At 34.8% G+C, this 24837-nt stretch overlaps 1 protein-coding gene across 1 annotated transcript in view; it reads left to right on the top strand.

Moving 5' to 3' along the window:
* The window catches only part of SEC31A (SEC31 homolog A, COPII component), a 71724-nt gene that overhangs the window by 30982 nt on the left and 15905 nt on the right, over positions 1-24837 (top strand). Inside the window, exons 10-21 of the mRNA XM_019652181.1 lie at positions 397-639; positions 1558-1632; positions 3929-3967; positions 4720-4797; positions 8021-8096; positions 8540-8718; positions 10016-10142; positions 11241-11386; positions 12636-12809; positions 14904-15077; positions 18803-18929; positions 21233-21529. Of these exons, the coding sequence (XP_019507726.1) occupies positions 397-639; positions 1558-1632; positions 3929-3967; positions 4720-4797; positions 8021-8096; positions 8540-8718; positions 10016-10142; positions 11241-11386; positions 12636-12809; positions 14904-15077; positions 18803-18929; positions 21233-21529 (1735 nt within the window). The remainder of the gene's footprint in view (positions 1-396; positions 640-1557; positions 1633-3928; positions 3968-4719; positions 4798-8020; positions 8097-8539; positions 8719-10015; positions 10143-11240; positions 11387-12635; positions 12810-14903; positions 15078-18802; positions 18930-21232; positions 21530-24837) is intronic.

The raw sequence follows: 24837 nt of genomic DNA, 5'->3' as shown, positions 1-24837 counted from the left end.
TGAGCTGCCAACAGGTGGCGGGATGGCTCAGCTAAAAAAAAAAAAAAAAAAAATGAGATACGTTATACACTGAGGGCATCTGGGATGGAAGCGGCGATATTGCCTAGGCCTTGTGGAGAGGTACATTGAGTATGTGGAAGTTAGTAAAATCAAGTAGGTGAGAAATTGTGGAGCACAGAAGTAGTACATTTTACCTAGAAGGTGAGTGGTGTGAAGAGGAATAATCATTGAAGGCTGGGGTCACATTGCAGAGTATGGGAAAGTGTATCAGCTAATTTTATCCAAAGTGGTATATATTTAGGCCACAGTTTTTTCCATTAGCAGGTTTACAATAAGCGCATTCTCTGACCATGTCCTTTTGATTCAAACTGATTTTGTTAATTTGTTCTTTTATAGTTTGGAGGCAAACTGGTTACCTTTGAGTATGTCAAAATGCAGTCTCAGCAGGGAACTGAACAGCAGCAGCAGCAGCAGCCCCAGCACGTGTTCATCAGTCAGGTTGTAACAGAAAAGGAATTCCTCAGCCGATCGGACCAACTTCAGCAAGTCGTGCAGTCACAAGGATTTGTCAATTATTGTCAGAAAAAAATTGATGCTTCTCAGACGGAGTTTGAAAAAAATGTGTGGTCCTTTTTGAAGGTAAAGTTGGTATTAAAATAATTCTATTTCATTATCTGCAAATTTAACTTCCCATTATATTCTAAATTTGTCTTCCTATTAAAGAAACAATTGGAAGAATGTGATTTCATGAACCTCAGGATGAAATTTTAAAAAACTTATAAAAAGTACATGAGATAACCTTTTATGTCTGCTTTGAAAAGCCTAATTTGAAGTACTTTTTTAATAAGTACAAACAATATACTGTATTTAAGTGAGAGAGATATAATATTCACCAGACTTATTTTAAAATTAGAACATAGAGGTTAGTGTAATAAAAATGTAAGTATAATAAAAAATACAATATTTAACTTCTGTAGTAGATCTAGTTACAGAAAATGAGGAAAGGCGGAAGAGGTACAGAGCAGAGAGGTTGGAGGCATTTCTCATCCTTTTTACTGAGCTGTATTTATGACAGTAGAGTAACAAATAGAATTTTCTGGTTGGTCATTTGCCTCCACTAGAATGTCTGTTTCTTGATACTGAATTTCCCAAGGAAAAGAGATCTTGAATACAATAAGGTTAAATTCTAAAATTACAGAGTTGTTTTTTTCTATTTTGTAATTAAGTGTTAATTTTGGGGAAGAGTTTTAAGATGAATGTTCCACAAAGTGTGAGTTTTGCATTCATATGAACTTTGGACATGAGTCAGTTTATATTTATAAAAATTATAGTTTAAAAGGAAGCTTTATTCAACCAGGATAGTTACTAGTATACTTACTATAAAAAAAGTGGCTTATTAAAAAAACCTATTTTTTGGATTCTTTCTTATAATGAATCTTCTAGTTGATATGGTAGACTTTAGAAATTTTTAATAATTCTACTTGAAATTTGATCAGTTAATTAAAAATTAGGCTTTATATGCAGGTCTTTGTTTCAAGAATGTGTCTTTTTTTAAAGGTAAACTTTGAGGATGATTCTCGTGGAAAATACCTTGAACTTCTAGGATACAGAAAAGAAGACCTAGGAAAGAAGGTAAACTTTTGGAAAAATTAATAGGTTGTGCTTATTTATACAAGTAAGATATTTATATAGCATAGATTTTTTTTTTTATTGGAGAATTGGGGGAGGGAACAGTATTGGGGAATTGGGGAAGGGGAACAGACAAGTTGCTGCCCTTTGGTTCTTCAGTCTAGTTCTGGAGGACATCGCTTCACTAGCCCATGTTGGTATTGTGATCATTGCGCTCTTCCTGGCTGAGGCAAATTGGTCACTGGCCATTGGACAGCCGCTCACGGCGGCTCACGCTGGCTGCCAGCTGTTCACACTGGCTGCTGGCTGCTCACGGTAGCCCACTGCAGCTCCACTGCAGCCTACGCTGTCGCCAGCGACTCACGGCAGCCCAGCTCCAGGTAGAGCTGTTGTTCACCATCTTAGCTGTAGAGGGCGCAGTGTCACTAGCTCTCATGTGGGATCTGAACCGGGCTCTGCTGCTCAGAGCTGGCGTCCCAAGCCAACTCTCAGCCAGTGAGCCACTCGGCCAGCCCTAGCATAGATTTGTTAAAAAAATTAAGTTCTACATAGATTATCTCGTCATTCAATAAACAGTAAGAATTTGTGTTTGGTTGCCAAAGTTTTGAATACATATTGTAAAATGTGGAATTCCATATTATACCTAGATTTAGAAGCTGCTAGAACCACCTTCAATTCAAACTTGATTTAAAGAGCTGTGTCAGGGAGAACTGGGTCTTGAAAGATAACAGACCTGTGAACCTCAAGCACTGGAAACAGATTTTAAGAGGGTGTGTAACTGATGGCCTTGGGAGAAGAGAGAGAGGGGACCTGTTAGAGATCACCCCATGTTCATTATGTAGGTGATGAAAAAAAGGGTACTGTTTCAAGCTATCACATTTTCCACCCTGGGTATTTATTTATGCCTTTAGACTACAGTTCCCAAGCTGTGTATTAAGTTGGTTCAGCAAACAAGTAACTAGTAAATATTTTGGAACAAGAGTGATTTATTGCACTGAACCTGAATAAATAAAAAGTCCAAGTGATTTACTTAACATTTTTTTATTAAAAATTTTTTTTTTATTGGGGAACAGTGTGTTTCTCCTGGACCCATCAGATCCAAGTCAGTTAGTTGTTTCAGTCTAGTTGTGGAGGGTGCACCTCAGTGGTCCATGTGGGAATCGAACCAGCAACCTTGGTGTTATGAGCAGTACGCCTTGCGCTCTAATCACCTGAGCTAACCGGATTAACCAGCTGTTCCAACTTAACATTTTTTTTTTTTTAAGAAATTTTTTTTGGGAACAGTGTTTTTCCAGGACCCATCAGCTCCAAGTCAAGCCCTTGTCTTCAGTCTATTTGCGGGGGGCGCAGCCCATCATCCCATGCGGGACTCGAACCTTCAACCTTGTTGTTAAGAGTAATCGCTCTAACCAACTGAGCCATCTGGCCGCCCCCCTACTTAACATTTTAACTTCAAAAAAAAAAAAAAGATTCCTTTTTAAAAATAGGAAGTTATATTTCAGTTTTATAGTTTTCGTCTCAAAGAGTGTCTTAATTATTATTCCACAATGTTGACATGAACAGCAGTGAAAACAGTCTGACTTTGGAGACCTTGAAGGAAATATTGTAGATGCTTTGTGTAATTTACATTAGCCCTTGTTATTCTTTGAAAATGACTAAAGCTTTCTGTAGCATTGCAGGGTTACAGCATACATAGTACAGGCTGGACACTGCACACTCTGGCGTGCCAAGCACGTGGAAGATGAATGCCCCTGTGATGTCAGACAGACTTGGGATCACTTCACAGCCCTGCTGCTTACTGGCTGTGTGTCTTTATCACTCCTTTAGAATTTTATATTGAGCTTTATTGTTAGTCTAAACTTCTTGATGTTATAACTTCTTTAGGTTTGGAAGAGATTAATATGAAAGTTTTATTGCATACCATATAGCAAAAAATGAGGAAATAGAATTTGATTGTCAAAATATCTCTGCAGTTCTTTCCATAGTGAGTACCTGAAGAAATATTTTTAAAAATTAACTATAGTTATTTTATTTAAAACAAAGTAGAAGGAAACTGGCTTATTTTCAGATTAGTTTTGTGGTTTAATAACAGTGAGATGACAAATGAGCAGTGCAATTCCATGTGATTGAAACTAGATAGAACCGTTGAGAATTCTGCACAGATTTTGTTTTTTTCTTAAACATACTATCCTTGATCTGAACTTTTGTGGATTTTTGAGAGTGGAGTAAGAAGTGAACGTTTGCTATATACTTTGAACTAGAATTCCATTTAGTAGGTGAGTTGTTGTTTTTATTTCAGATTGCTTTGGCCTTGAACAAAGTGGATGGACCCGATGTGGTAAGAAGGCCTTTAAAAATAGTTACTTTCTAAAATTTTGGTTTAGGTGATAGCAAAGAAAGAAATGCCGTTTAAGAAAAATTGTCTGTTTTATTGCTTTATAGTGTAAAATAAATGCTGATTGTAGATTTTTTTTTTTTAACAAAAGAAAGGTTTATTTCTCAAAAGAAAAAAGAAAGGTTTATTACCCAAATTCCATTGACAGTTGAGCAGTTCTTCCAAGTGCTGACTCAGGGATCCACGCTGTATCCATGCTGTGGCTTCTAAGCAAGCTTCAGAAGGGAGAGAAAATAGGGAATCCCACGGGGGAACTTCATGGCCAGGACTGGAAGCACTGCATCCCTCTGCCCACTTCACATTGACCAGAGCTCAGTCCTGATTGTAGATATTTTACTAAATGAATAATTCTCATTTAAAAATGGTATAAATTTAGCTGGTAGAGCATTCCTTTCCCTTGTTAGAATTTGAATTTCCCAAAAGGGGACAGCTAAAATTAATGACTGCTCAGATATTTCAAGTGAAGATCTTTGTTGATGAGGGACATGTGGTGGGAAAGAAAGAGAAGGTTTCAGCAGTAATGGCTCTTTGCCTCTCCTCTAATGGTGTTTCTCATGTAAATTGACTTGCTGTTGCTTCGAATGATTAAACTAGGTCTGAGTGTTGTTTATTGGGTCTTTTGTCTTCCTTGTTCACTAATAACCTGTTAATGCTGCATTCTTCAACTTCCTCTGTAATTGTTTTGTGTACCAAAGGCTCTTAAAGACTCTGACCAAGTAGCACAGAGTGATGGGGAGGAGAGCTCTGCTGCCGAAGAGCAGCTCTTGGGAGAGGTACTTATTTTTTTCATTTTTAATTACATTGGGAAAATATGTGGTATTTGTTGATCTCACATTGAAATATGGAAAATTTTCTTGACTACTTGTTCCAAAATAAAGTTGGAGTATATGTTTCCTTAGAGATGTTTAGGGTAGGAGTCTGTTTACTAGTTTGACAGAAGTATCATCTCTGAAATCTTTAGCTTTCTGACCTAGCTTCTGGATTACATGCTTTAAAATTAACAGTTGATGTGAGATTGACTTAACTTGGTCAGATGGATAGTATGATGTCAAACTGAAAAGAGAATTTATTCCAAAATCTGCATCGTATTGCATCTAAAGTTCATGTCTTTTTCTTGGCATATTAATATTCAGGGCCCACTATCAGTAGCATAGGCTTCTGAATTAGTCTCTTGAACTTTGAGTCCAAGTGAAAAGTACTTCACTACATAAACTGATTGTCATGATTTACTATAAATGTGTTCTGAGTCTTAGTTGACAGTTTTTATAACAAGTTTAATATTTTTGCTGAGAGATTCGTCTATAGTTGAATGATATTTCCATGCCGTTGACTGTGGTGTTCGACTTTACCTGAGGAGCTCAGTGTTCCAGAAAGGAGGTTTTTAGGAAAGCAGATGTACATTTTTCTATATTTTTTGTGTTTTTCAAGAATGAATAGCAATAGGAAATTTTTATACTTTAATCATTTATTTTAATAAAATGTAGCACCTTAACTGTATTTACTTAAAAATATAAATACTGTAGTTACATTCTTGTGGATTTTTGACACATTTTGGAAAACAAAATTGAAATCAATTAACACAGTGAAAAGGTTAAAAGAGTCTTTGAACACAGGGTTGTATCATTAATTATTTTTCTTTTAATTTTCTGGGGTTTTCTAACCACTAATAAATAATTCTGAAATTACTTTTCTTGCTTTCTAATTATATTTCATCTTGGAAAATTAATCCATAGGTTATTGTTTTTCATCTCGTCCTTGACTTTTTAATTGTTCTTTGTGACATGGGGATATCCGAATTATGAAATGTTTCTTGTAGCCTTTTACTAAGTTATTCACATAATTCATCAATAAATTTAGACTATTACAAGATAATTATACAAAAAACGTTTTTCTTAGAAGTGGGTCTTCTAGCATTTATTCAACTTGAGAATAAAGGATATGAGTAAAATCTAACAAAAATTTTAAACTACCGTATTTTGCCGTGTATAATGCACACTTTTTTTGCCCCAATTTGTGAGGGAAAAATAAGGATGGGCGTTATACATGGGTAGTACTAATTCCGTATCTATATAAATGTTTTTGATCTTTTTATTTATGCTTATGAGTTAAAAGTGTAACTCTAGAAATCAATAATGATATCCGTATGCAAAATAATACCCTGGAACACGATAATCGGTTTTGTTGAACTTACGACAAACTTGCAACAATGAAGAGTTCTTGGCCTTCTATGATGCATATATATTATAAATTTGTTACCAGTACATAAAATTTCTTGTACCATAATATGTTAAAAAAAAAAATGCAAAATTCTTTTATAGGACAAAAAACAAGTACCTAAATATAAACAAATAAAAATTTGAATTAAAAAATTAAAACGAAAGATTTTTTCCACTGAAAGTTTGGGCCAAAAATGTAGGTGTGCTTTATACACTGGAGCACATTATACATGGCAAAATACGGTAATTTGGGGAATACCTAGACAAAATTATAGGATACATTGAAGAAATGTACTTTCACTTATGTACAACTCCATTAACTATGTATTATTAAATAGAGGAGCATTTGGAAATACACTCATGAATTAATAGATAAGAAGCATATGTATGTATGTATCAGTGGATACTTTCAGAGTATCTGAAAAAATTTTGTTTGAGGGGGTAAAATCTTTATCTTGCTGATGCTATTTGTTTATTAAACATAGTAGATTACACATTGAAGATACTCAATACATAATAAATGGTGCATTTTTTGGCTTTATAATACTTTAGAAGTCCATAAATAAAGGTTTATTAATTGTTTTTATAAAGCAAATTTGAAAAATTGTGAGTTAAAAGAAAGAAGAGGGTTTTTTGGTAAGTTGTTAGTGAATAATCAGGTCAGTATCTTATTTATTCCTTAAAGTGAATAACTCAAGTTCTGAAATATTTTTTGTTAGAGTTTTGAATTCTAAAATGCTTCTCTTTAGGTGGGGAAAGAATTAAGGTTATAGTTATTTTTCTGTAATAGTCAATATTAACTAATTAAGCATTATTTACATAGGATACTATGCTGTGCTCTGCACTAAAATTACCCAATCCAAAAATGCTCCTGACTTTAAATACTACACGCTTTTACATTTAGATGTGTAGGTAACACAAGCGCAGAAGATAGATAGGTATTTTGCCTTAAGTAAGACAGCTGTGTTTTTCTTTAAAATTTTCTCAGTAATCTTTTTTACTTTTTGTCTTTTTTAAAACTTTTATGCATAGAAGAGAAGGCATTTAAAGTATTTGTCAGCAATATGCCTCCATTATATTTTCTTTCTTTAGAAGAAAGAAAATATTTCTTTATTTTTCTTTCTTCTAAAGAAAGAAAATATTGAAATTTATTTATACTCAGTCTTACAAGTTGTCTCAGAAATTTATAGCAGAACTGTATATATTTTTGCCAGACTAATCTGCTGTTCCGGGTTTGACTAACTGAAGAGAACACAAAATCTATAATGGGAGTATATTCATAAACAATATGTTTACATTGCATTTATGTAAGGCACCAAGTGATTTATTTTTTCATGACTAATTCAGCCAAAACAAACAAACAAAAACCTTAAACCTAGTGGACAGAAATGTTTAGATGTGTAGAAGCAGGGTTGTTTTAATATCTAAGGATAGTATAATTAAAAACATTTTGCATGTTTCAAGCTATTCTTAGTTGAGGTATCTAAGAAAACAAAGATTCTTCAGCGTCAGAACTTCTGAGCTACCAATAATGGATATGTACACTTGTTTGTTTAATGTTGTTCCGGATGATCTTGGATTTTATTCACGGTTGTATAATAGGAGTTAATTCTTACGGAAGTTATAGATCTTAGTGTAAACTTGGATCTGAGAACTTTTCTGGAATAACTTGGCATGTCATCTAGTCAGTAGGTGAATAATCATATATAAATTTTGTTTTGCCAGTAAATTATTCCACAGTTTCATTGTGGCTAAATTGTTGCCCTTTCCATCTCTTTAGCACATTAAAGAGGAAAAACAAGAAGCTGAATTTCTACCATCAGCAGGAGGAACATTTAACCTCTCCATCAGTGGGGGTAAGAACCTATTGGTTTTGATTTCTAATATTTTTTAAACCATTTGAAAGCAAATAGTCTGTAAGTTTAAGTTAGAAATGTTTTGTCACAGGTGGTAGAGGGTTGAGAAAAAGAACACAGTTTTATCATTCAGTATATATAATCAGTATCTTGGAAATGGTGGAATTTTCTGACACCTCTGTGATGGAAACTGTATAATGATCTTTGTTATTCTAGGTTAAGGAGTCTGGAAAATGTGTTATCTTACTTGATTTTACTTATATATGCATTTCAGTATATTTACATATATCTCAGAAGTTTGTGTTAGACATTAATCACCACTAATATTCAGAAATTAGAATTTTTTTTCCTTTTTATGTACATATAAAAATTGATGTGTGTAGTATTTTTTTCTTGTAACAAAAAATCTTATTTAACTTGGGTGTACTGTTTTCTTATTGCAGATATTGATGGTTTAATTACTCAGGCTTTGCTGACGGGTAACTTTGAGAGTGCTGTTGATCTTTGTTTACATGATAACCGTATGGCTGATGCCATTATATTGGCAATAGCAGGTGGACAAGAACTCTTGGCTTCAACCCAGAAAAAATATTTTGCAAAATCCCAAAGCAAAATTACCAGGGTATGTTATTTTAAAAACAAACAAACAACATTTATCTGATTATAAAAGCAATGCATTCTTGTTTTAGACATTAAAATGCATAAACAGTAAAGAACCAAAAAACCTACCCATAATTCCTTGACCCAGAATTAGCTATTGTTGATCATTTGGTGTGATTATTCCAGTTTTCATTTTTCACCTGTATAATTTTTAAAATGAAAAATGTTTTTCATATTTTTTACTGCAGAAAAGCTAGAACATAGAAAATATTAAAGATAAAAATTTAACCCCTAATTCTTCCATCAGATTGGTACCTTTCAATCTCAGATTGGTTCCATTCTATCATACCTCTTTCTGTGTATTTGTAGAATTTAAAAAAACAGAATCAAGATCACATATGTGTGGTTTTGCTAGTAGATATTGTCACTTATATTAAAAACATTTTCCCATATCATTAAAATTTCTTACAAAAATATTTAATTGCTCTATAATATATAGCAAGGATATATTATTTCTTTTATTTTGGGGTGTTCAGGTAGTTTCTAATACTTTCCTAACATAGATGTTAGTGATAAACATTCTTGTTGTGCCTAAAGATTTTTTTCAAATTTCGAATTGTTTAATGAGGCTATAGTCCTAGGAAAGGAGTTTCTGGTGCAGAGAATCTGAACATTTCTAAGTCCCTGCTTGATGTTATTAATTTCTTTCCATAAAAGTTGTCCCAGTGTTCAGTCTTTCCAGCATTGGTTGCTGTCAGTCTCCCCAGCCTTGTCTCATGTCACTTCCTCCCCTGTTATCTTTTAGTCACATTAGCTGCCTTTCAGTTCCTCACACATTCCATGTGCCTTTCTCCTTCCGGATTTTGCACCTAGTGTTCCCTTGGCTTGGAATGTTTTTTTCCTTCATAAAGATGAAGTTAATTCTGACTTTATATCTCAAGTGTCTGTATGCTCAGAAAGTTTTCCCTGGTCCATCAGACCTGTTAAATGTTTTGATAACAACTCTGTATTTTTCCTTCTCAGCATTTTATAAAGTATATTTGTGTAATTTTTGTTAGAGAATTTTTTAGAGAATTTGTCTAGAATAACTAGAGTGTATTGCTTTAAGAGTTTATTTGAGCCTGTGTGATTTTTTTTTTGAGGAAAAATAATACCATCTTCTATGTCAGTTGGTTCAAGGAAATACTTCATTTTGCTGCTACTTTATTCTGCATGAAATACTCTGAATACTGCTAGTTTTGAAAGATATGATTTAGCCAGAGTTAATTTTTATTAGTATACCAAAGGCTTTTAATTCTCCCGTGTTTTCCTTTCCCAAGCTAATTACTGCAGTGGTGATGAAGAACTGGAAAGAGATTGTTGAGTCTTGTGACCTTAAAAATTGGAGAGAGGCTTTAGCTGCAGTATTGACTTACGCTAAACTTGATGAGTTTTCAGCCCTTTGTGGTAAGAAAACGAGCTTTGTTTGTATTACGTATATGGCATGGCATATTGTAAATAAAATTGACATATATTATTAGAAATTTTTGTAAACCTACCAATCACAAATAAAAAAAGAGTTCTTGTAATGAGTATATATAGTGCCAAGTGGGTACTAGACTAATTGGAGGGATCACTTCGTAAATTATATAAATGTCTAACCACTATGCTGTACACCTGAAAGTAATATAAAATAATATTGAATGTCAACTTTAATTGAAAAAGAAAAAAAAGAAAAAAGTTCTCATTTGAATGCTTCTCTTAAGAATTATTAACTACATCACTTCTCCATACCTAGTCATTATTTTTAATAATACTGTTTAATGATTTTGGTTTCAGACAGACCAAACTTAGAATCTTGCCTCTGCCAATTACTAGCTGTATGATCTAGTAAAAATTACTTTCTAAGCCAGTCTATTCATAGTAAAATGGCACATAATAAGCTCTCAATGTTATCTTGATAAAATTAATAATAATAACATTTGAGTAGAAATTACCATTAAAGGCCATGACTAAACTGATGGCTAAGAATAATATTTATTTGCAAGAACAAAAGCTTTAAACTTAGTATAAGAACAAAAAACAATTTGTTACCTTGAAAGTATTATAAGAATATGAAAATTACCAGATTAATTTTGTTATTATAGTTTATAGTAATCCTAGCTACCATTGATGTTTATTCCAAATGTGCCATATTTTAGACCACTGCTTACAAAAGCATCTGATGTGATGAAAAGGAGTTAAATTCTTTCCATAAGGATTCCTGTACAAATATTGTTTCCATTTATTGTTTTCCTAATATAATTAATGAAAATACATTCTACAACCAGGTATAGAATTTTGTGAAGTTATTTATTGTATACAGTTTGTCACACACCTACATTCATTTAACAAATAAATATTTACTGAGCTTTTATTTACATGACAGAGGAATTTTGTTTCTACCTGCTACTCATTGGTTGTGAAGTTTAATCCATACTTCTGGAAATATTATCCGGCTGCTCACGACCTCATATACAGATTACAATGGGGATAATCTTTCTTTGTTTTCCTCTTGATCGGTAGATCTCTTGGGAACCAGGCTTGAAAGTGAAGGTGATAGCCTCTTGCAGACTCAGGCATGCCTCTGCTATATCTGTGCAGGGAATGTAGAGAAACTAGTTGCCTGTTGGACTAAAGCTCAAGATGGAAGTAACCCTTTGTCTCTTCAGGTTAGTATCTTTGAAACAAAGGGTGTTTCCTTTTCAGTATTGTTGTTTTTCACCCTACTTATATTCTAGGAATTGATTTGTTCCACAAGTTCATTGTGTTCACCCTTACTTATTTAGATTTTAGAAGTTCTTTTGCTAGATAATTATGTGTATTTATTGCTGTATTTGGAGGGACAAAATTTGAGATGATGGGACAGTTAAATGGGGTTGCAACTGCGAGATCAAGGTTGTGATTTGGTAGTTGATTGGGGGAAGTAGGTGGCCAGAGCATGTAAACAGCCCTTGGCTTTGCCTCTTTTTCCTCATTTTCTCTCTCTTGTCTCCAGTGACCCTGTCTGCCTTGGGCAAAGAAACAAGCAATGTGGGGTTAGGAATGGGGGGCAGCCCCCATATCAATAGGGAATCTTCACGGTTAAGGGAAAATGAAAGTAAGAGGTCAGTGGAATACCATGCAGCATCAATACACAGGCAAGAGTAATACTCAGGCACTGATTAACTATAGATATAGATTTTTTTTCCCCCTAAGCGTTTAATCAGAGTCTCGTGATATTTCAGTTTAATATTTATTTTTCTTTCTGGAAAGAGGTTTTCTCAGTAGGGTTATTGCTTTAAAGATCACTGTTGAGACTGAAAATCTGGTAGGAAATGAAGGTTTTCCTTCTAAGTGCTTCTGAGAGAAAACACACTTGGTTCACACTTCTGAATTTGTGTACTTTTGAAAGGCAGAGAGGTAGGATATTCTTGTGCTTTGTACCTGACGCATAACTCCCATTGTTGAAAGAATTGGTATTGAAGAGCAACATGAGAAACTGTGGGTTAAAATAGTAAGGCCGTTTGGAGTTCACATCATAATAGTACTATTTTTATAATATAGATAGTATGATGTATTCACTCATAGCTTCTCCTGTACCTGCTGGATCCCAAGTTTCTGCCTTTGGACATCTGCCTATCAGTTTCTCTTTGGATATTTGCCTGTTTTAGCTCACAAGTGTCTGTCAGTTTAAAGACGTTTAGGAGACGGTGGTAACCTATGCCATATCCATGAGTAAGAGACCTTCTTCCTCCTTCCTTTTTCAGTTACCTAAATGGTGGTCATCTATTCCAGACCTTTCTAAGAGAGATGATAATAGGTACTGTACTTTTAGTAGGTTTTGGAAATCTTAGTAACTATCTTTTCCTGATTCCTCTCATACACATCTTGGTATCTTTGTCTGTTTCTCCTTTACTCTCCCTTCTTTTTCTCACTTAGGATCTGATTGAGAAAGTTGTCATCCTACGAAAAGCTGTGCAACTTACCCAAGCCGTGGACACTAATACTGTAGGAGTTCTTTTGGCTGAGAAGATGAGTCAATATGCCAATCTGTTGGCAGCCCAGGGCAGTATTGCTGCAGCCTTGGCTTTTCTTCCTGAAAGCACCAACCAGGTAATTAGAATTGGCCATTTTTCCTCTTTTAATGTATGAGTAAGGTGAGTCCAGTAGATAGCATGCAGTATTAAACATAAACATACCAGTAGGTGGAATGTTTTGGAGCAGTTGAATTTCTGTCACCTGACTATACGTGAATGTTACTGACAGTTCTTCAGGATCATTTTAGGTGTACCTAGGTGTGTCAGAGAGCTAGGATGCTGTTGTGGTATAATAGATCCCTTTGTACAGAGGGGCACAGTATTTGAGGAAAATAAATGGGAAAATTTGTTTCTTAAGCCAAATGCTAAATTTGTGTACAAGTGCCTTTGTAGGAATCGTCTATGTTGAAAAGCTATAAATGTTAATATTTAATCAAACTAGTGGGTCATAATTTTAAAATTTCCGTAAGTGTCATCCCAGATATTCACAAAGATCATACTATAAGCCATTTCACTCTGATACTGTCTGTGGGCGAGCATATTTTTAAAGCATTCAAAGCAGAAGGAACTACATTACATTCCTAATGTAGTGTCCTTATTTGGTGTGCAGTAAAACTCAGGCTTTTTCATGGTATTGGTTTCAATTCAATTCAATAAGTGACTGAATATACAGTGATGAACAAGATTGCCAAGATCCTTTCCCCTAGGGAGTTGCCAAGCTCAAAATGACTACAGGCGAGTACACATGGGATTCCAAAAGTGCAGAGTACAATGATGGAGGTAGGAGTGCTGTGGGAGCACAGGAGAGGGAAACCTGAAACCCATGATGAAGCATGCATGGGTGGGTGTCGGGGTCGGGTTTGAGGAAAGTTTTCCACAAGTGGAGTATTTATTATCTGCACTGTGTGTTTGACAGAGCTTAATTTTGAGCCTTGAAAATATTTTATTTCTATACTTTTTATTGTAAACTTTATTCTGTTTTAGTTGGATTTTTTTTTTTTTGGTTAAAATTGTTTTCAGTATTTTGTCTGTTTTAGGGAATTATCAATAAATTTCATTGAATACTAACACATCTGTGTACCAGGACTATGGAGGTATGATGATCTCCAGTTGGTTTTGTATACACTTACATGTAATATCCAGCTCATATCTTTCCAAATTGTTAAGGAGAAAAATAGGTAGAATAGAAACAGTCCTTATGATGACTTTGGCATAACAGTTTTATGACTACTTATTGGTCTCATTTTTATATTGAGATGTAAGACCCTTTGTTTTAAGACTAACTTAATCTAAGTCCTTTAGATCGTCTAGTCTTAGAATTAAACTCTTTTCATTACCACTTATAACCACATACATTTTATATACATTAGTCTTTATACTTTTCTTTGAACCCTTAAAGAAAATTCTTTATGCAAATATCATAATTTTGATGTTACTTCCTCCTATATATCTCATTATACCCTTAAGAGTTTCTGGGGAATATGTCCTGAGACTTTATGATATCATTATAGTATATAATTCTCCTCCTTAAAAGACAACAAAGTATCACTAAAAAGTTTAAAGGATATCTTTAAACCTTTAATGAATTTATAGAAATATATAATTTTTAAAGATATTAAAAGGAATTCTTGCTGAAACATTTCAACATTGCTTTTTTTGTTATTAATACCTAGGGCATGTATATGGTCAACTTATACTATAGATCTGTATAATTGTAGATCTGTATAGTTTCTTTGAGTTTAACATCCTATTTTATTTCAAACATCTTTTTAAATTATTTTTTATCTCTTTCTTAGATCACCGTTTTCTTCCATTACCATCTGTACAGGTTGATTCTTTTTTGGGGCCTTTTTTTCCCTACAAAGAAACAGTTATATATTTTTTAACTACTTCTGCGATTTGTGAGCATTACTCAGCTACAAGAAAACAACAATAGAGTAGTAATGAGAAATGACATTGATCTCGCATGCTACCATGTGGGCATAATTCAAATCCCTGCGTCAGTTCAATTATAAGTTACACTATATATATCGTTGATCTTTGGTGTCAAACCCTAATGTGCCAAGGTCTGTTGTATATGAACAAATATGAATGATCATGAAAATCAACATGCTGTCATATATTTAGGCGAACTCTAACAGGTTGCTTTTTCTTCCATTGCTTCTCATAGCCAAATATCGTGCAGCTTCGTGACAGACTTTATAGAGCACAAGGACAGCCTGTACCAGGACAGGAATCGCCTAAAGTTCCCTATGAGAGGCAGCAGCTGCCCAAGGGCAGGCCTGGACCAATTGCTGGCCACACACAGATGCCAAGAGCTCCAACTCAACAATATTATCCCCATGTGAGTGATAAGGTCCAGGTTAAGTAAGAACATTTATGTATTTCGATTCAGATTAGTGGTTTTACTTTGTTGGTAAGAGACCATATCTGCTATGATAAAGCTAGACAGTTGTACTGTTTTAATAGTTATAATTTTTATATTCTTCCAAGTGGTATTTAAGAATTGGTTTTCAAAGTCATCCCTTTAATCTGGTCAAATAGCTTATATTTTAGGTATAAATTAAGTTAAACTCTCAAGGAAGATTTCTCCACTCAAACGTCCCTTACACATGTACATCTATCTGTTCTTGAAACTTCTACCATTTGAATCATGTAACAAATTGTAAGTAAGTAAAATGCTGGGAACAATTTTGTGGGTGATTTGGTTAATTTTGTAAGATACTTTTTTTAAATAGTGTTTTTTTTTAGTATTCTTTTCTGAATCATTAGTGTAGGTTTACTGTGTGTTCTGTATCTGCACAATAAAGAGTTGAGAAAACAAACTTTGGGGGATAACTTGGAAAGTGAATGGGCAAAGGTTTATGAAGTTGTAGGTCACAGGGAATGTGAAGGTGATTAAATAATTTTTATTTATTTATTAAATTAAAATTACCAAATGCTTAGTGGCATAAAATGTGGCCCTTGTTTTTTACTGTTTCACTTAGAAACTTATATTTCTAGATCAGCAGATAACCTTCATGATCTTAAATGAAAAGTATATTTTTATAAGTAATAAATGGTCTTGATTGAAAACAAAGTTAACAGCTACTCTGCCCATTTTAAAATAGAATAAATTGCTGATAGAATTGACAGGGTCTTTCTTACATTTTATTGTAGCAAAGTAAATATAAAATGAGTAACTGAAAAAATAATTAAATCATGCTGTTTTTGTCTATTATACTTTTGGTTATCCTTAATTAGGATCGATTACATTCAAACATAACTATCTAGAGTACTCTCTGTTTTGTTGTGTTTTTTCATTCATTTGGCAAATATTTATTGAGAGCCTACTGTGAGTGCCTGTCTTGATCCTACCTTTTTGGGGTATATTGGTAAACATAATAGTAAATTCCCCACTCTTGTAGAGATTAAACCAGACTTGGAAAGTCTATGACATTGGTAGGGCAGATCAAGTGATGGCTGGAAAAACTGAGAGGTGGCGTGGTCAAGCAGCCAACCAGAGCTTGAAGGCAGAGAGCTTGAAATGCTCAGCTTTGTGTGGCTAGTTCATCAGCACTGTGGGACTAGAACTCCCAAGCACCTTGAGTTGGACCACACTGTCTCTCAGAGTTCCCTACACTGGGAGAAGAGAGTATTTACTCTTTATGTCCTTGGGTTTACCTGTCTTTCTGGGAAAAAATGAAACATCAGAAGACTTTTGTTTTACTTTGACTTAGCAGCCTCATACTTTAAGAAAACAAAACAAAACACAAGTTCAACCATAAATTAAGAGTGATTTTCTTGATTAAAGCTTATGCTGTGCTGAATGAAGACGGGGACTTGTGGTTTTAAAGGAATGTCTGCAGGCAGGACTGAAGAGATGAAAGGGAGGCCAGATTTGTAGGAGTTCCACTCCCACTTTGACCAGGACACCTTTGCTATTGTTTATGTATTAGAGTTTCTACAAAGATTTACTTGACAAACAAGATTTTGATGGCTTTAAAAAAAAATTGAAAACCTCTGGACTCCAGGGTAAGCAACATGGTGGAGTGTAGCAGATACTGGCTTGAGAGTCAGGAGACCTGGAATCAATCCCAGCTCCTTCACCAGTGAGTTGGAGGGACCTCAGTAAACCCCTTTACTCCTCCGGGCCTTGGTTTTCTCAGTGGTCAAGAATGGGATTAGACTGGATGTTCTTTAATATTCCCTGTATGATTCTAAGCCTCATATAGCACTAATTTGATTTTTGTGGCTCTAATGAAATCCGGAAAAGGGAACTTATGGCAGTATGTTTACAGATCTAATATTAGCATGAATACTATTAATCCTTCAAAATCACTTTTTTACTCAATTACCTTTTTTTCTCAGAATGTCTTCTTTCCTTCCCTACTTATAGGACCTAGCTTTCCCCCTTTATTCCTGACACTTGAATGGCATTGTCTTTGTGCTTTGATTTAGGTTTTCATATTGATTTTTCTGTTGCCTCCCTCCTCCTTTTTATTGTGAATGTGTGTTTTTCTTTTGGAATCCCAGCTACCTTGAAAGCAATTGCCTGACGATGCTGTCTTGCTGCTCTTACTTTTTGCTTTGCGTGTGGCTGTTAATGCCTTTTGGTTTGTTTTTTTTTTCTTCTAACATTTTCATTTTTTCATTTTTTATTTTCTGTGATTGGTGTTTCTTTGTTCAATTCAGGTTAGAATTGCCCCTACTGTCACTACCTGGAGTAACAAAACTCCTACCGCCCTTCCCAGCCATCCACCTGCAGCCTGTCCCTCTGACACACAGGTATATCCTTCATTATTCCTCTTTGAGCACAACTCTGCTCCCCTAAATAATGTTTAGTTATATATTCTCTACCCCACCTTTCTCGAGTTCCCCACCCCCATCTGCCTCCTTATTGCATTTGAATGCTTTCAGGATGCAAGAAGCAGTTCTTAGCACAGTTAATTTATTTCCTTATCCCTCTCTCCTGCTTTGCTGTTCTAAAGTGACTTGAGCTAGAAGAACATCAACCAAGATTCTAACAATAGTTTAAATCTGATTTCACTGAAGATTTTCTTTTTCTTTCCTTTTTGTTTTTGAGCATTGCAGAAATTGAAAAGAAGCAAACTTCCCTTATGGCACTTATACTTACATTTCCGAAGTGTGGAGTAGTGGATGGAATTTAGTAGAGATGGAAAATCCTGGCGACTTAACTATAAATATCATTCACACTACTTTATGAGGCTATTAGCATTTGTTGTCATTCATTGCAGTTATTATTAATACTTTGAACCTGTCTGATCTTTATTTTTTTATTAGTTTCAGGTGTACAAAACAATGCAGTAGTTATACTTTTCACCTTTCACAAAGTGACAGCCCCCTTCCCCCAATCCTCCGCCCCCCCCATATCATATGTATCTATTACAATTCCATTGACTCCACTCCCCACACTATACTCCACATCCCATGACTATATATATATTAAATTATAGTTGACATACAATATTATTCAACATCAGCTTCAGGTATGCAGTACAGTGGTCAAGCCTCTACATCGTCCATGCAGTGGTCTCCCTAACAAGACGTGTCCATCTGACATCCTACAAATATTTACAACATTATTAATTATATTCCCCAAACTGTCTTTCAAACCCCTGTGGCAATATTGTAGTTACAAAATTATGCTGTCTAATCCTTCCCCTTCTCCCTCATTCCCACCCCCCTCCCATCTAGCAACCCTCAGTTTTTCCTCTAGATCTCTGAGACTGTTTCTGTTTACTTTGCTCATTTATTCAGTTCTTTAGATTCCACATATAAGTGAAATCATATGATATTTGTCTTTCTCCACTGGCTTATTTCACTTAACGTAATGTTCTCTAGGTCCATCCATATGGTTGCAAATGGTAAGATTTTGAGTCATTCAGAATATATTGCTCAGAAAATGTGCTCTGAAGAAGACAGACTGTACAAAATGCAATGTTTCTTACATAATAAAGTTTTTTGGTTTTTTTTTAAATAGAATTCCATGTCGGAGACTATAAATCCCTCGGGTAAGATTCTTGGTTCCAAATGTAATCCTCCTTTTACCATATTCTCATTTCCTAGGGAGAAAATCCTCCACCTCCAGGTTTCCTAATGCATGGAAATGTTAACCCAAATGTTGTTGCAGCTCAGCTTCCCACCACTCCAGGTCATATGCACACCCAGGTCCCACCTTATCCACAGCCACAGCGTAAGTAGTGTGACCCTGAAGTCCTTTCACAGCAGCATGTCTTATCTAATGTATTAACTATTTACTTTGAAGCTCTAAAACCATGATCAAATCATTTTTAACAAATAAAGAACGAACCACTGTGTGTAGGGCTTGAGTCGTTGCTATAGAGAAACATGGTTTCCCTAGGAAGCATCCGGCTAGCAAACTTACTAGCAAAGAGGTCCTATGTCCGGACACTTGGCTCTTGTTCCTGAGCCTTTACTAAGACCTGTTAAGGAGAGTCAGTTGTGCCATGATTTGGTATAAAAAAACCCAGAATTTTAGAAATTATTTGGTACATATTCTTTTCCTTCAGGCAAATAGCAGAAACCATTTTTGGAAAAATGGTTCCAAGGGACATTTGTTGTTTTCCATTTATTTTAGTTTTTTAAAGAAATAGGCTTTAATTTTTTAGAGCCATTTAAGATTTATAACAAAATTGAGTGGAAAGTCCAGAAAGTTCCAATATACCTGCACCCCATGTAAACCTCCCCCACTGTCGACATCCTGCACTACAGTTATACATTTGTCACAAATCGGTGAGCCTACACTGATGCATCATGATCATCCAAAGTCCATACTTTAATCTAGGGTTCTAGCTTGGTGGTGTACCTTCTGTGAGTTTTGACAAATGAATAATATTGACATATATCCACCATTGGCTTTTGTTTTGTTTTTTTTTTTCAGAAAATATTTGCACTTGGAAAGTAAAATATCACCACTATTTTAAAATTTAAATGGAGAACAAAAAAATAAAAATCTCAAAGGGAAAGATATGACTGAACAAGTATTACAAAAACAAGAGGCTACAACCTAGTAAGAACTAATCTTAATGAGCATGTTCTGTGCTAAAATGGATGTTCTTACTTAACATGAATACAAATCTGATACAACTTTTCACTCAGTTGCTCAATGTGAAAGTGAGCAAGTAAAGTTCTGCTAGATTTAGAGTCACTCTGTAGATGTTCGTCACACAGAACGTGATAGTATTAAGATCGCTAATCTGAGCTCAGGTTTTTGCATTAAAATATTAGTTGGCTGCCTGATTGCTTACTAACCAACTATGTGCAATATACAAAATATTATATATTGCACATAGTTGATATATTATATATATATCAAAGATCTTAGAGTTCACCATAATTTGGAACTTACTCATACTCAGAATTTGAGTAGCTGATGATTTTACTAGATGTTAGAGAAGATATTTGATCCATAACAATAGTGCTCACTCTGCAATCCTTATGGTGGGGGAGATCCTGAGCTGCCACCAGTTAAACTCCCTGTAATTCTTACTGTGAAGGATGCAGAATTTCTTTGTATGTGTAATTCCTTCATGGTTCCATCTGGTGGCTAGTCTGTGTCACTGCAGTCTTTTCACAGAAACAAGAAGTCTCAGAAAAAGGTCACTCTTTTAAAAAACATTTTATTAATTTAAAAAAATTTTTCAATTACAGTAGACATACAGTAGTAGTTTCAGGTATACAACAGAGTGATTAGACATTTATATATTTTATGAAGTGATCCCCCTGGAAAGCCTGGTACAGAAAAGAGTCAGCCTTAGTTTTTGTGTCTGATGATTAAAAGATTTTCATAGCCCACAGTATTCTGGAGATGGCAAGTTTCAAATATGGGATCCAATGACTTTTAGTATATTTAGGCCAACAGAGCTATCAAAAGCACAGCATATTACACCTGAAACTAAAAAAAAAAAAAAGAGAGAGAACAGTTTCTGGAGTCATACAGATCTTGGCTTGAAACCCAGATCTTTCTCCTTCCAATTACAGTAAAACCTTGGATTGCTAGTAATGTGGTTTGCAAGTGTTCCGCAAGATGAGCAAACATTTCTGATACATTTTAACGTGGTAAACGAGCGATGTCTTATGAGTAGTTTGTTTCTGGAGCGAATTATACTCGCAAACCAAGGTGTTACTGTATATGATTTTGAGGAATTTATACCTCTGAGCCTCCAACGTTGCCTTTAGTAACCTCTGTTTCCTGGTTTTTATACCCTTGTGTCCCTTCCCCTGATGGATGTTGGTCTGTCTGACCAACAGAATATGGCAGATGTGATGGCATATAACATTCAAGATTAAATTATAAAAGACTGCAAAAAAAAAAAAAAAGCATAGCATATTATAAATGGTCATGTTTGGTTGTAATTTACTGTTAAAAGAAGAATGATGAAAAGAATTTCCATAGACTGAGATAATTTGGTTTTCTGTTGTTGTCTAAATAAACTTGTAACTAATTAAAATTTCTGTTTCTTCTTCTTGGTGTAGCTTATCAACCAGCCCAGCAGTTTATCTTCGGAACAGGGGGGTCATCAGCATATCAACCTCAGCAGCCTGTTGCTCCTTCTGTTTCAAATGCTTACCCTAACACCTCTTACATATCTTCTGCTCCTTCCTATTCTGGGCAGTCTCAGCTTTACACAGCGCAGCACCAGGTCTCTCCACCTACCTCCAGCCCTACTGCTGCTTTCCCTCCTCCTCCCTCTTCCTCTGGAGCATCCTTCCAGCATGGCGGACCGGGAGCTCCACCATTTTCAGCTTATGCACTGCCTCCTGGAACAACAGGTACACTGCCTGCTGCCAGTGAGCTGCCTGCGTCCCAAAGAACAGGTCTGAGCTTGAAAGGGATTTGGTTTGGCTCCCCCCCTTTATTTTTTCATGAGCACATGGGTGGATAGAGGGGAATTATTTCTAACTGTTTGTATACTGGGTAATGTGAGGTGTTGATTGAGTTTTTATATCAAATTCTAAAACTATTTCTAGAAGTGTGATTCTCCCATAATGAACTTGAGTTTCTAAATGAGGAAAGCTGTAGAGCTAAAAAGAGCAAGAGTGTATAATCTGCATTGAAGTTAAACTAAGTGATAAGAAATTAATTGGCAAGATAAGTGGTGATTGGAACCAGATTTAATTGACACTAATTTCTTTACAAGAGCAAAACTATGCTCTATGTTTTTACTGAGAAGTCAATTTTTAAAATTATTTCTGCCTTAAACCCATTCATGGAGGTTAAACAGTACAGGGTCTTAGTGAGGTTGTACAAATTTTATAATTATATTTATTTGTAAAAGTGAGGAGGGATCTTGATATGCTTATCTAAAGGAAAAAGTGAGAGAACACAACTTACAGGCTCACTAACACAGCAGAAAGTGTACTTTATAAGTATACTGGTTCTCCTTTAGGGCAGTACCACCCTCTCAAACATTTTATTTCTAGGTGGTTTTTTTTGGTCTGGTGTAGTTTGGCCTGAAATTTTCTAATTAAAATCATAATTAAAAATTATTTTTATAGTGAAATACACATTTTATGAATTTTTTATTTCTCATGTTAAAATTAGAGCATTATCTTAACTTTTTATGGTTAGGTTATATTGTCTGATTTTCATTTGGTGATAGTAAAAGAGACATCAAAAACATGTGCTGTGGAAAGGGATCAATGAGTCAGGGTTAAGAACCAATAGCATAGTGGTTAGGAATGCAGGCTTTGAAATTAGACTTCTTGGGTTTGTATCCCAGCTTCACTACTTTCTAGTTATGTGACTTGGAGTAAGTTTCTTAGCTTCTTTAAGCCTCAGTTTCCTCAAAATAATAATAGCATCTACTCATAAGCTCATGAAAAGGATTGAATGAATTAATACATTAAAAGCATTTAGGGACAATGACTGCAAAATTAGCCTTGATTACACAAAACCTCACTTAAAATTAGAGTTCTGTGCATTTTCTCTTTCGGATTATAACATGGTTTTGAACTAGAGGGACAAAAAGACGAGTGATTCTTGCTTTGCTCCTAATACTGAAGTTGCTCCTGGGGAGCCCAGTGTATAGTTTTCTCCTTTTATGTGCTAAGTAGTAGCTTTAATTGCTAAAAACACTTATAAAAAAATAGGACCTATTAAGAAAATATTCTTTTCTGATAAAGTTTTATGGATCCAAAAGTATATACATGCCTCTTCCTCTCTTCTTTGGTATGTAATATTATAATAAGTCCAAAGTACCGAAAATCTCACACACGCACACACACATGTGTGTGCACACACACACACTATGTGCCATCCTTTACTGCACAAATAAAATTTCTAGACTTTTCAATACACATACTTCAGCAGGTTAGAGAGAAGTGCTAATTCAATTGTAGAGTTAAAAAAATTACCTTTTAAAACCTGGATGAAGACAGTCTCCACATTGTTACAGTGAATAGTTCGGTACTTGATTTTGCGACAGAAAGATGGGTTCGAGTAAATCCCCACTTTAAAGGTAGTATAGGGAAGTGAATTATCATTTATTGAACATATATTGGACATGTATCAGCACTTGATAAATATTTTGTTACATAATTCTCACAGCTATGAGAAATAAGAATAATTATTTTTTTAAAAATTGACATGAGGAAACTTGAACTTCCTAGTTGTTGTCTTATGTTCTCACGATTACACTGCAATAGTCACCAAGTTGAGATACAAATCCAGGTCTCTCAGTCTTCAAAGCCGATGTTCATTCTTCTTTACCATGTAGTGTAGTCCTGGTGTAATAGAAATAGCTATCAGTGTTGGAATTAGAAAAATCATTTAGCCACAATGTTTTAGGCATTTGTTACTTCATCATCTAAGTTAAATAAGTATAATAGTTGCATGGATATCTTTTTCTTAAGCAAAAGTGCATTTGGCCCATGAGACAAAGTCTTTGCTTATATACTAAGTAACAGAATGTTCTAACCTGGCTGAGAAACAAAGTGACTGACTAATAGGAAGAAAAAGCCAAACAAACTTTTTCAATATTCAGCATGCACTAAGCTAGCTGCTCTGTTACTTCTTGCATGGTAATAGTCTCCTATATTTTAATTAATAGTTACAGTCTTATATTATTTCCTAAAAATTTTGCCTAGGTTATATAAGTAATTGTGACTGAAAATTTTATCTTTGTTCTATGGTGTCTTAGATCCATCCTATCATGGTTCTCGATAGGACTTGGAAATTCTGCTTGTCCAGTGGGTGATTCTTGACAGACACTGGGATTTTCAAGCCATCAGACTATTAGGGAACCACAAAATTATGTGCCCATGCTCAGAGAAACTAATGTTACAATCATCAAAACATTCATTCAGTAAATTCTTAATGAGTATCTATTCAGCCTATAATCACAATTATTCCAGGCAGAGGTATGGAGGCAGAAAAAGATAGTACATTTCTAGTGAACAGCACATAGGTTGTTATAAGTTAGAACATAAATTTTGTAGTTGGGCCAAATTTTGAAAAGCCTTAAATGCCAAGGCAAGAATTTTATATTCATACTTTATACGGTAAGCAGAATAGTTCTAATGAAGGAATTTGAACTGCTCAGAGGCATGGTTGAATTGGTACTTGAGGGAGGTTAGTCGGGATGGTCCTATATAACAGACTGGGTAGCAAGCCAGAATCAGAGACAAGGAAAGCAGGCTCTCTCCCAGTTCTGGGTGTAATGCGTTTAACAGCCTGAGTTAGGATGGTGAAATATTGGTTCACTAGTGGCAGCACAGAAAGCAGGAAGTTTTCCTTGTTCTACTGTATAGGATAAGTAGGATACTGTCAGTTTTTTGTGTCATTTTGTCCCTGGTGTAATGTGTGCTTGTTACTAAGGATGAGCACTTTCAAATAGGAGGCCCTAGAATTTTACGGAAAAAAAGAATTGTTTTCTGATAAAATGACCTGCAAGCTGTCATGAATCTATCTTTGAGTGAACATTATCAATTTTGTTAAACAATGGAAGATTTAATTTAGGTATATAGTCTTGTGCTTCTTCTCATGGAAGAGTCTTGAAGGGGCATAATATTGCATATTTTCATGAAACAGTATTCTGAAAAAATTTTAATTTTCATAATATTTCTTAGTCAAATTATAA

Source organism: Hipposideros armiger, unplaced genomic scaffold (genome assembly GCF_001890085.2).
Source record: "Hipposideros armiger isolate ML-2016 unplaced genomic scaffold, ASM189008v1 scaffold_175, whole genome shotgun sequence".
In the NCBI taxonomy this organism is placed as follows: domain Eukaryota; kingdom Metazoa; phylum Chordata; class Mammalia; order Chiroptera; family Hipposideridae; genus Hipposideros; species Hipposideros armiger.
The sequence above is the reverse complement of the archived record's forward strand: the minus strand, read 5'-3'. Positions and strand labels throughout refer to the sequence as shown.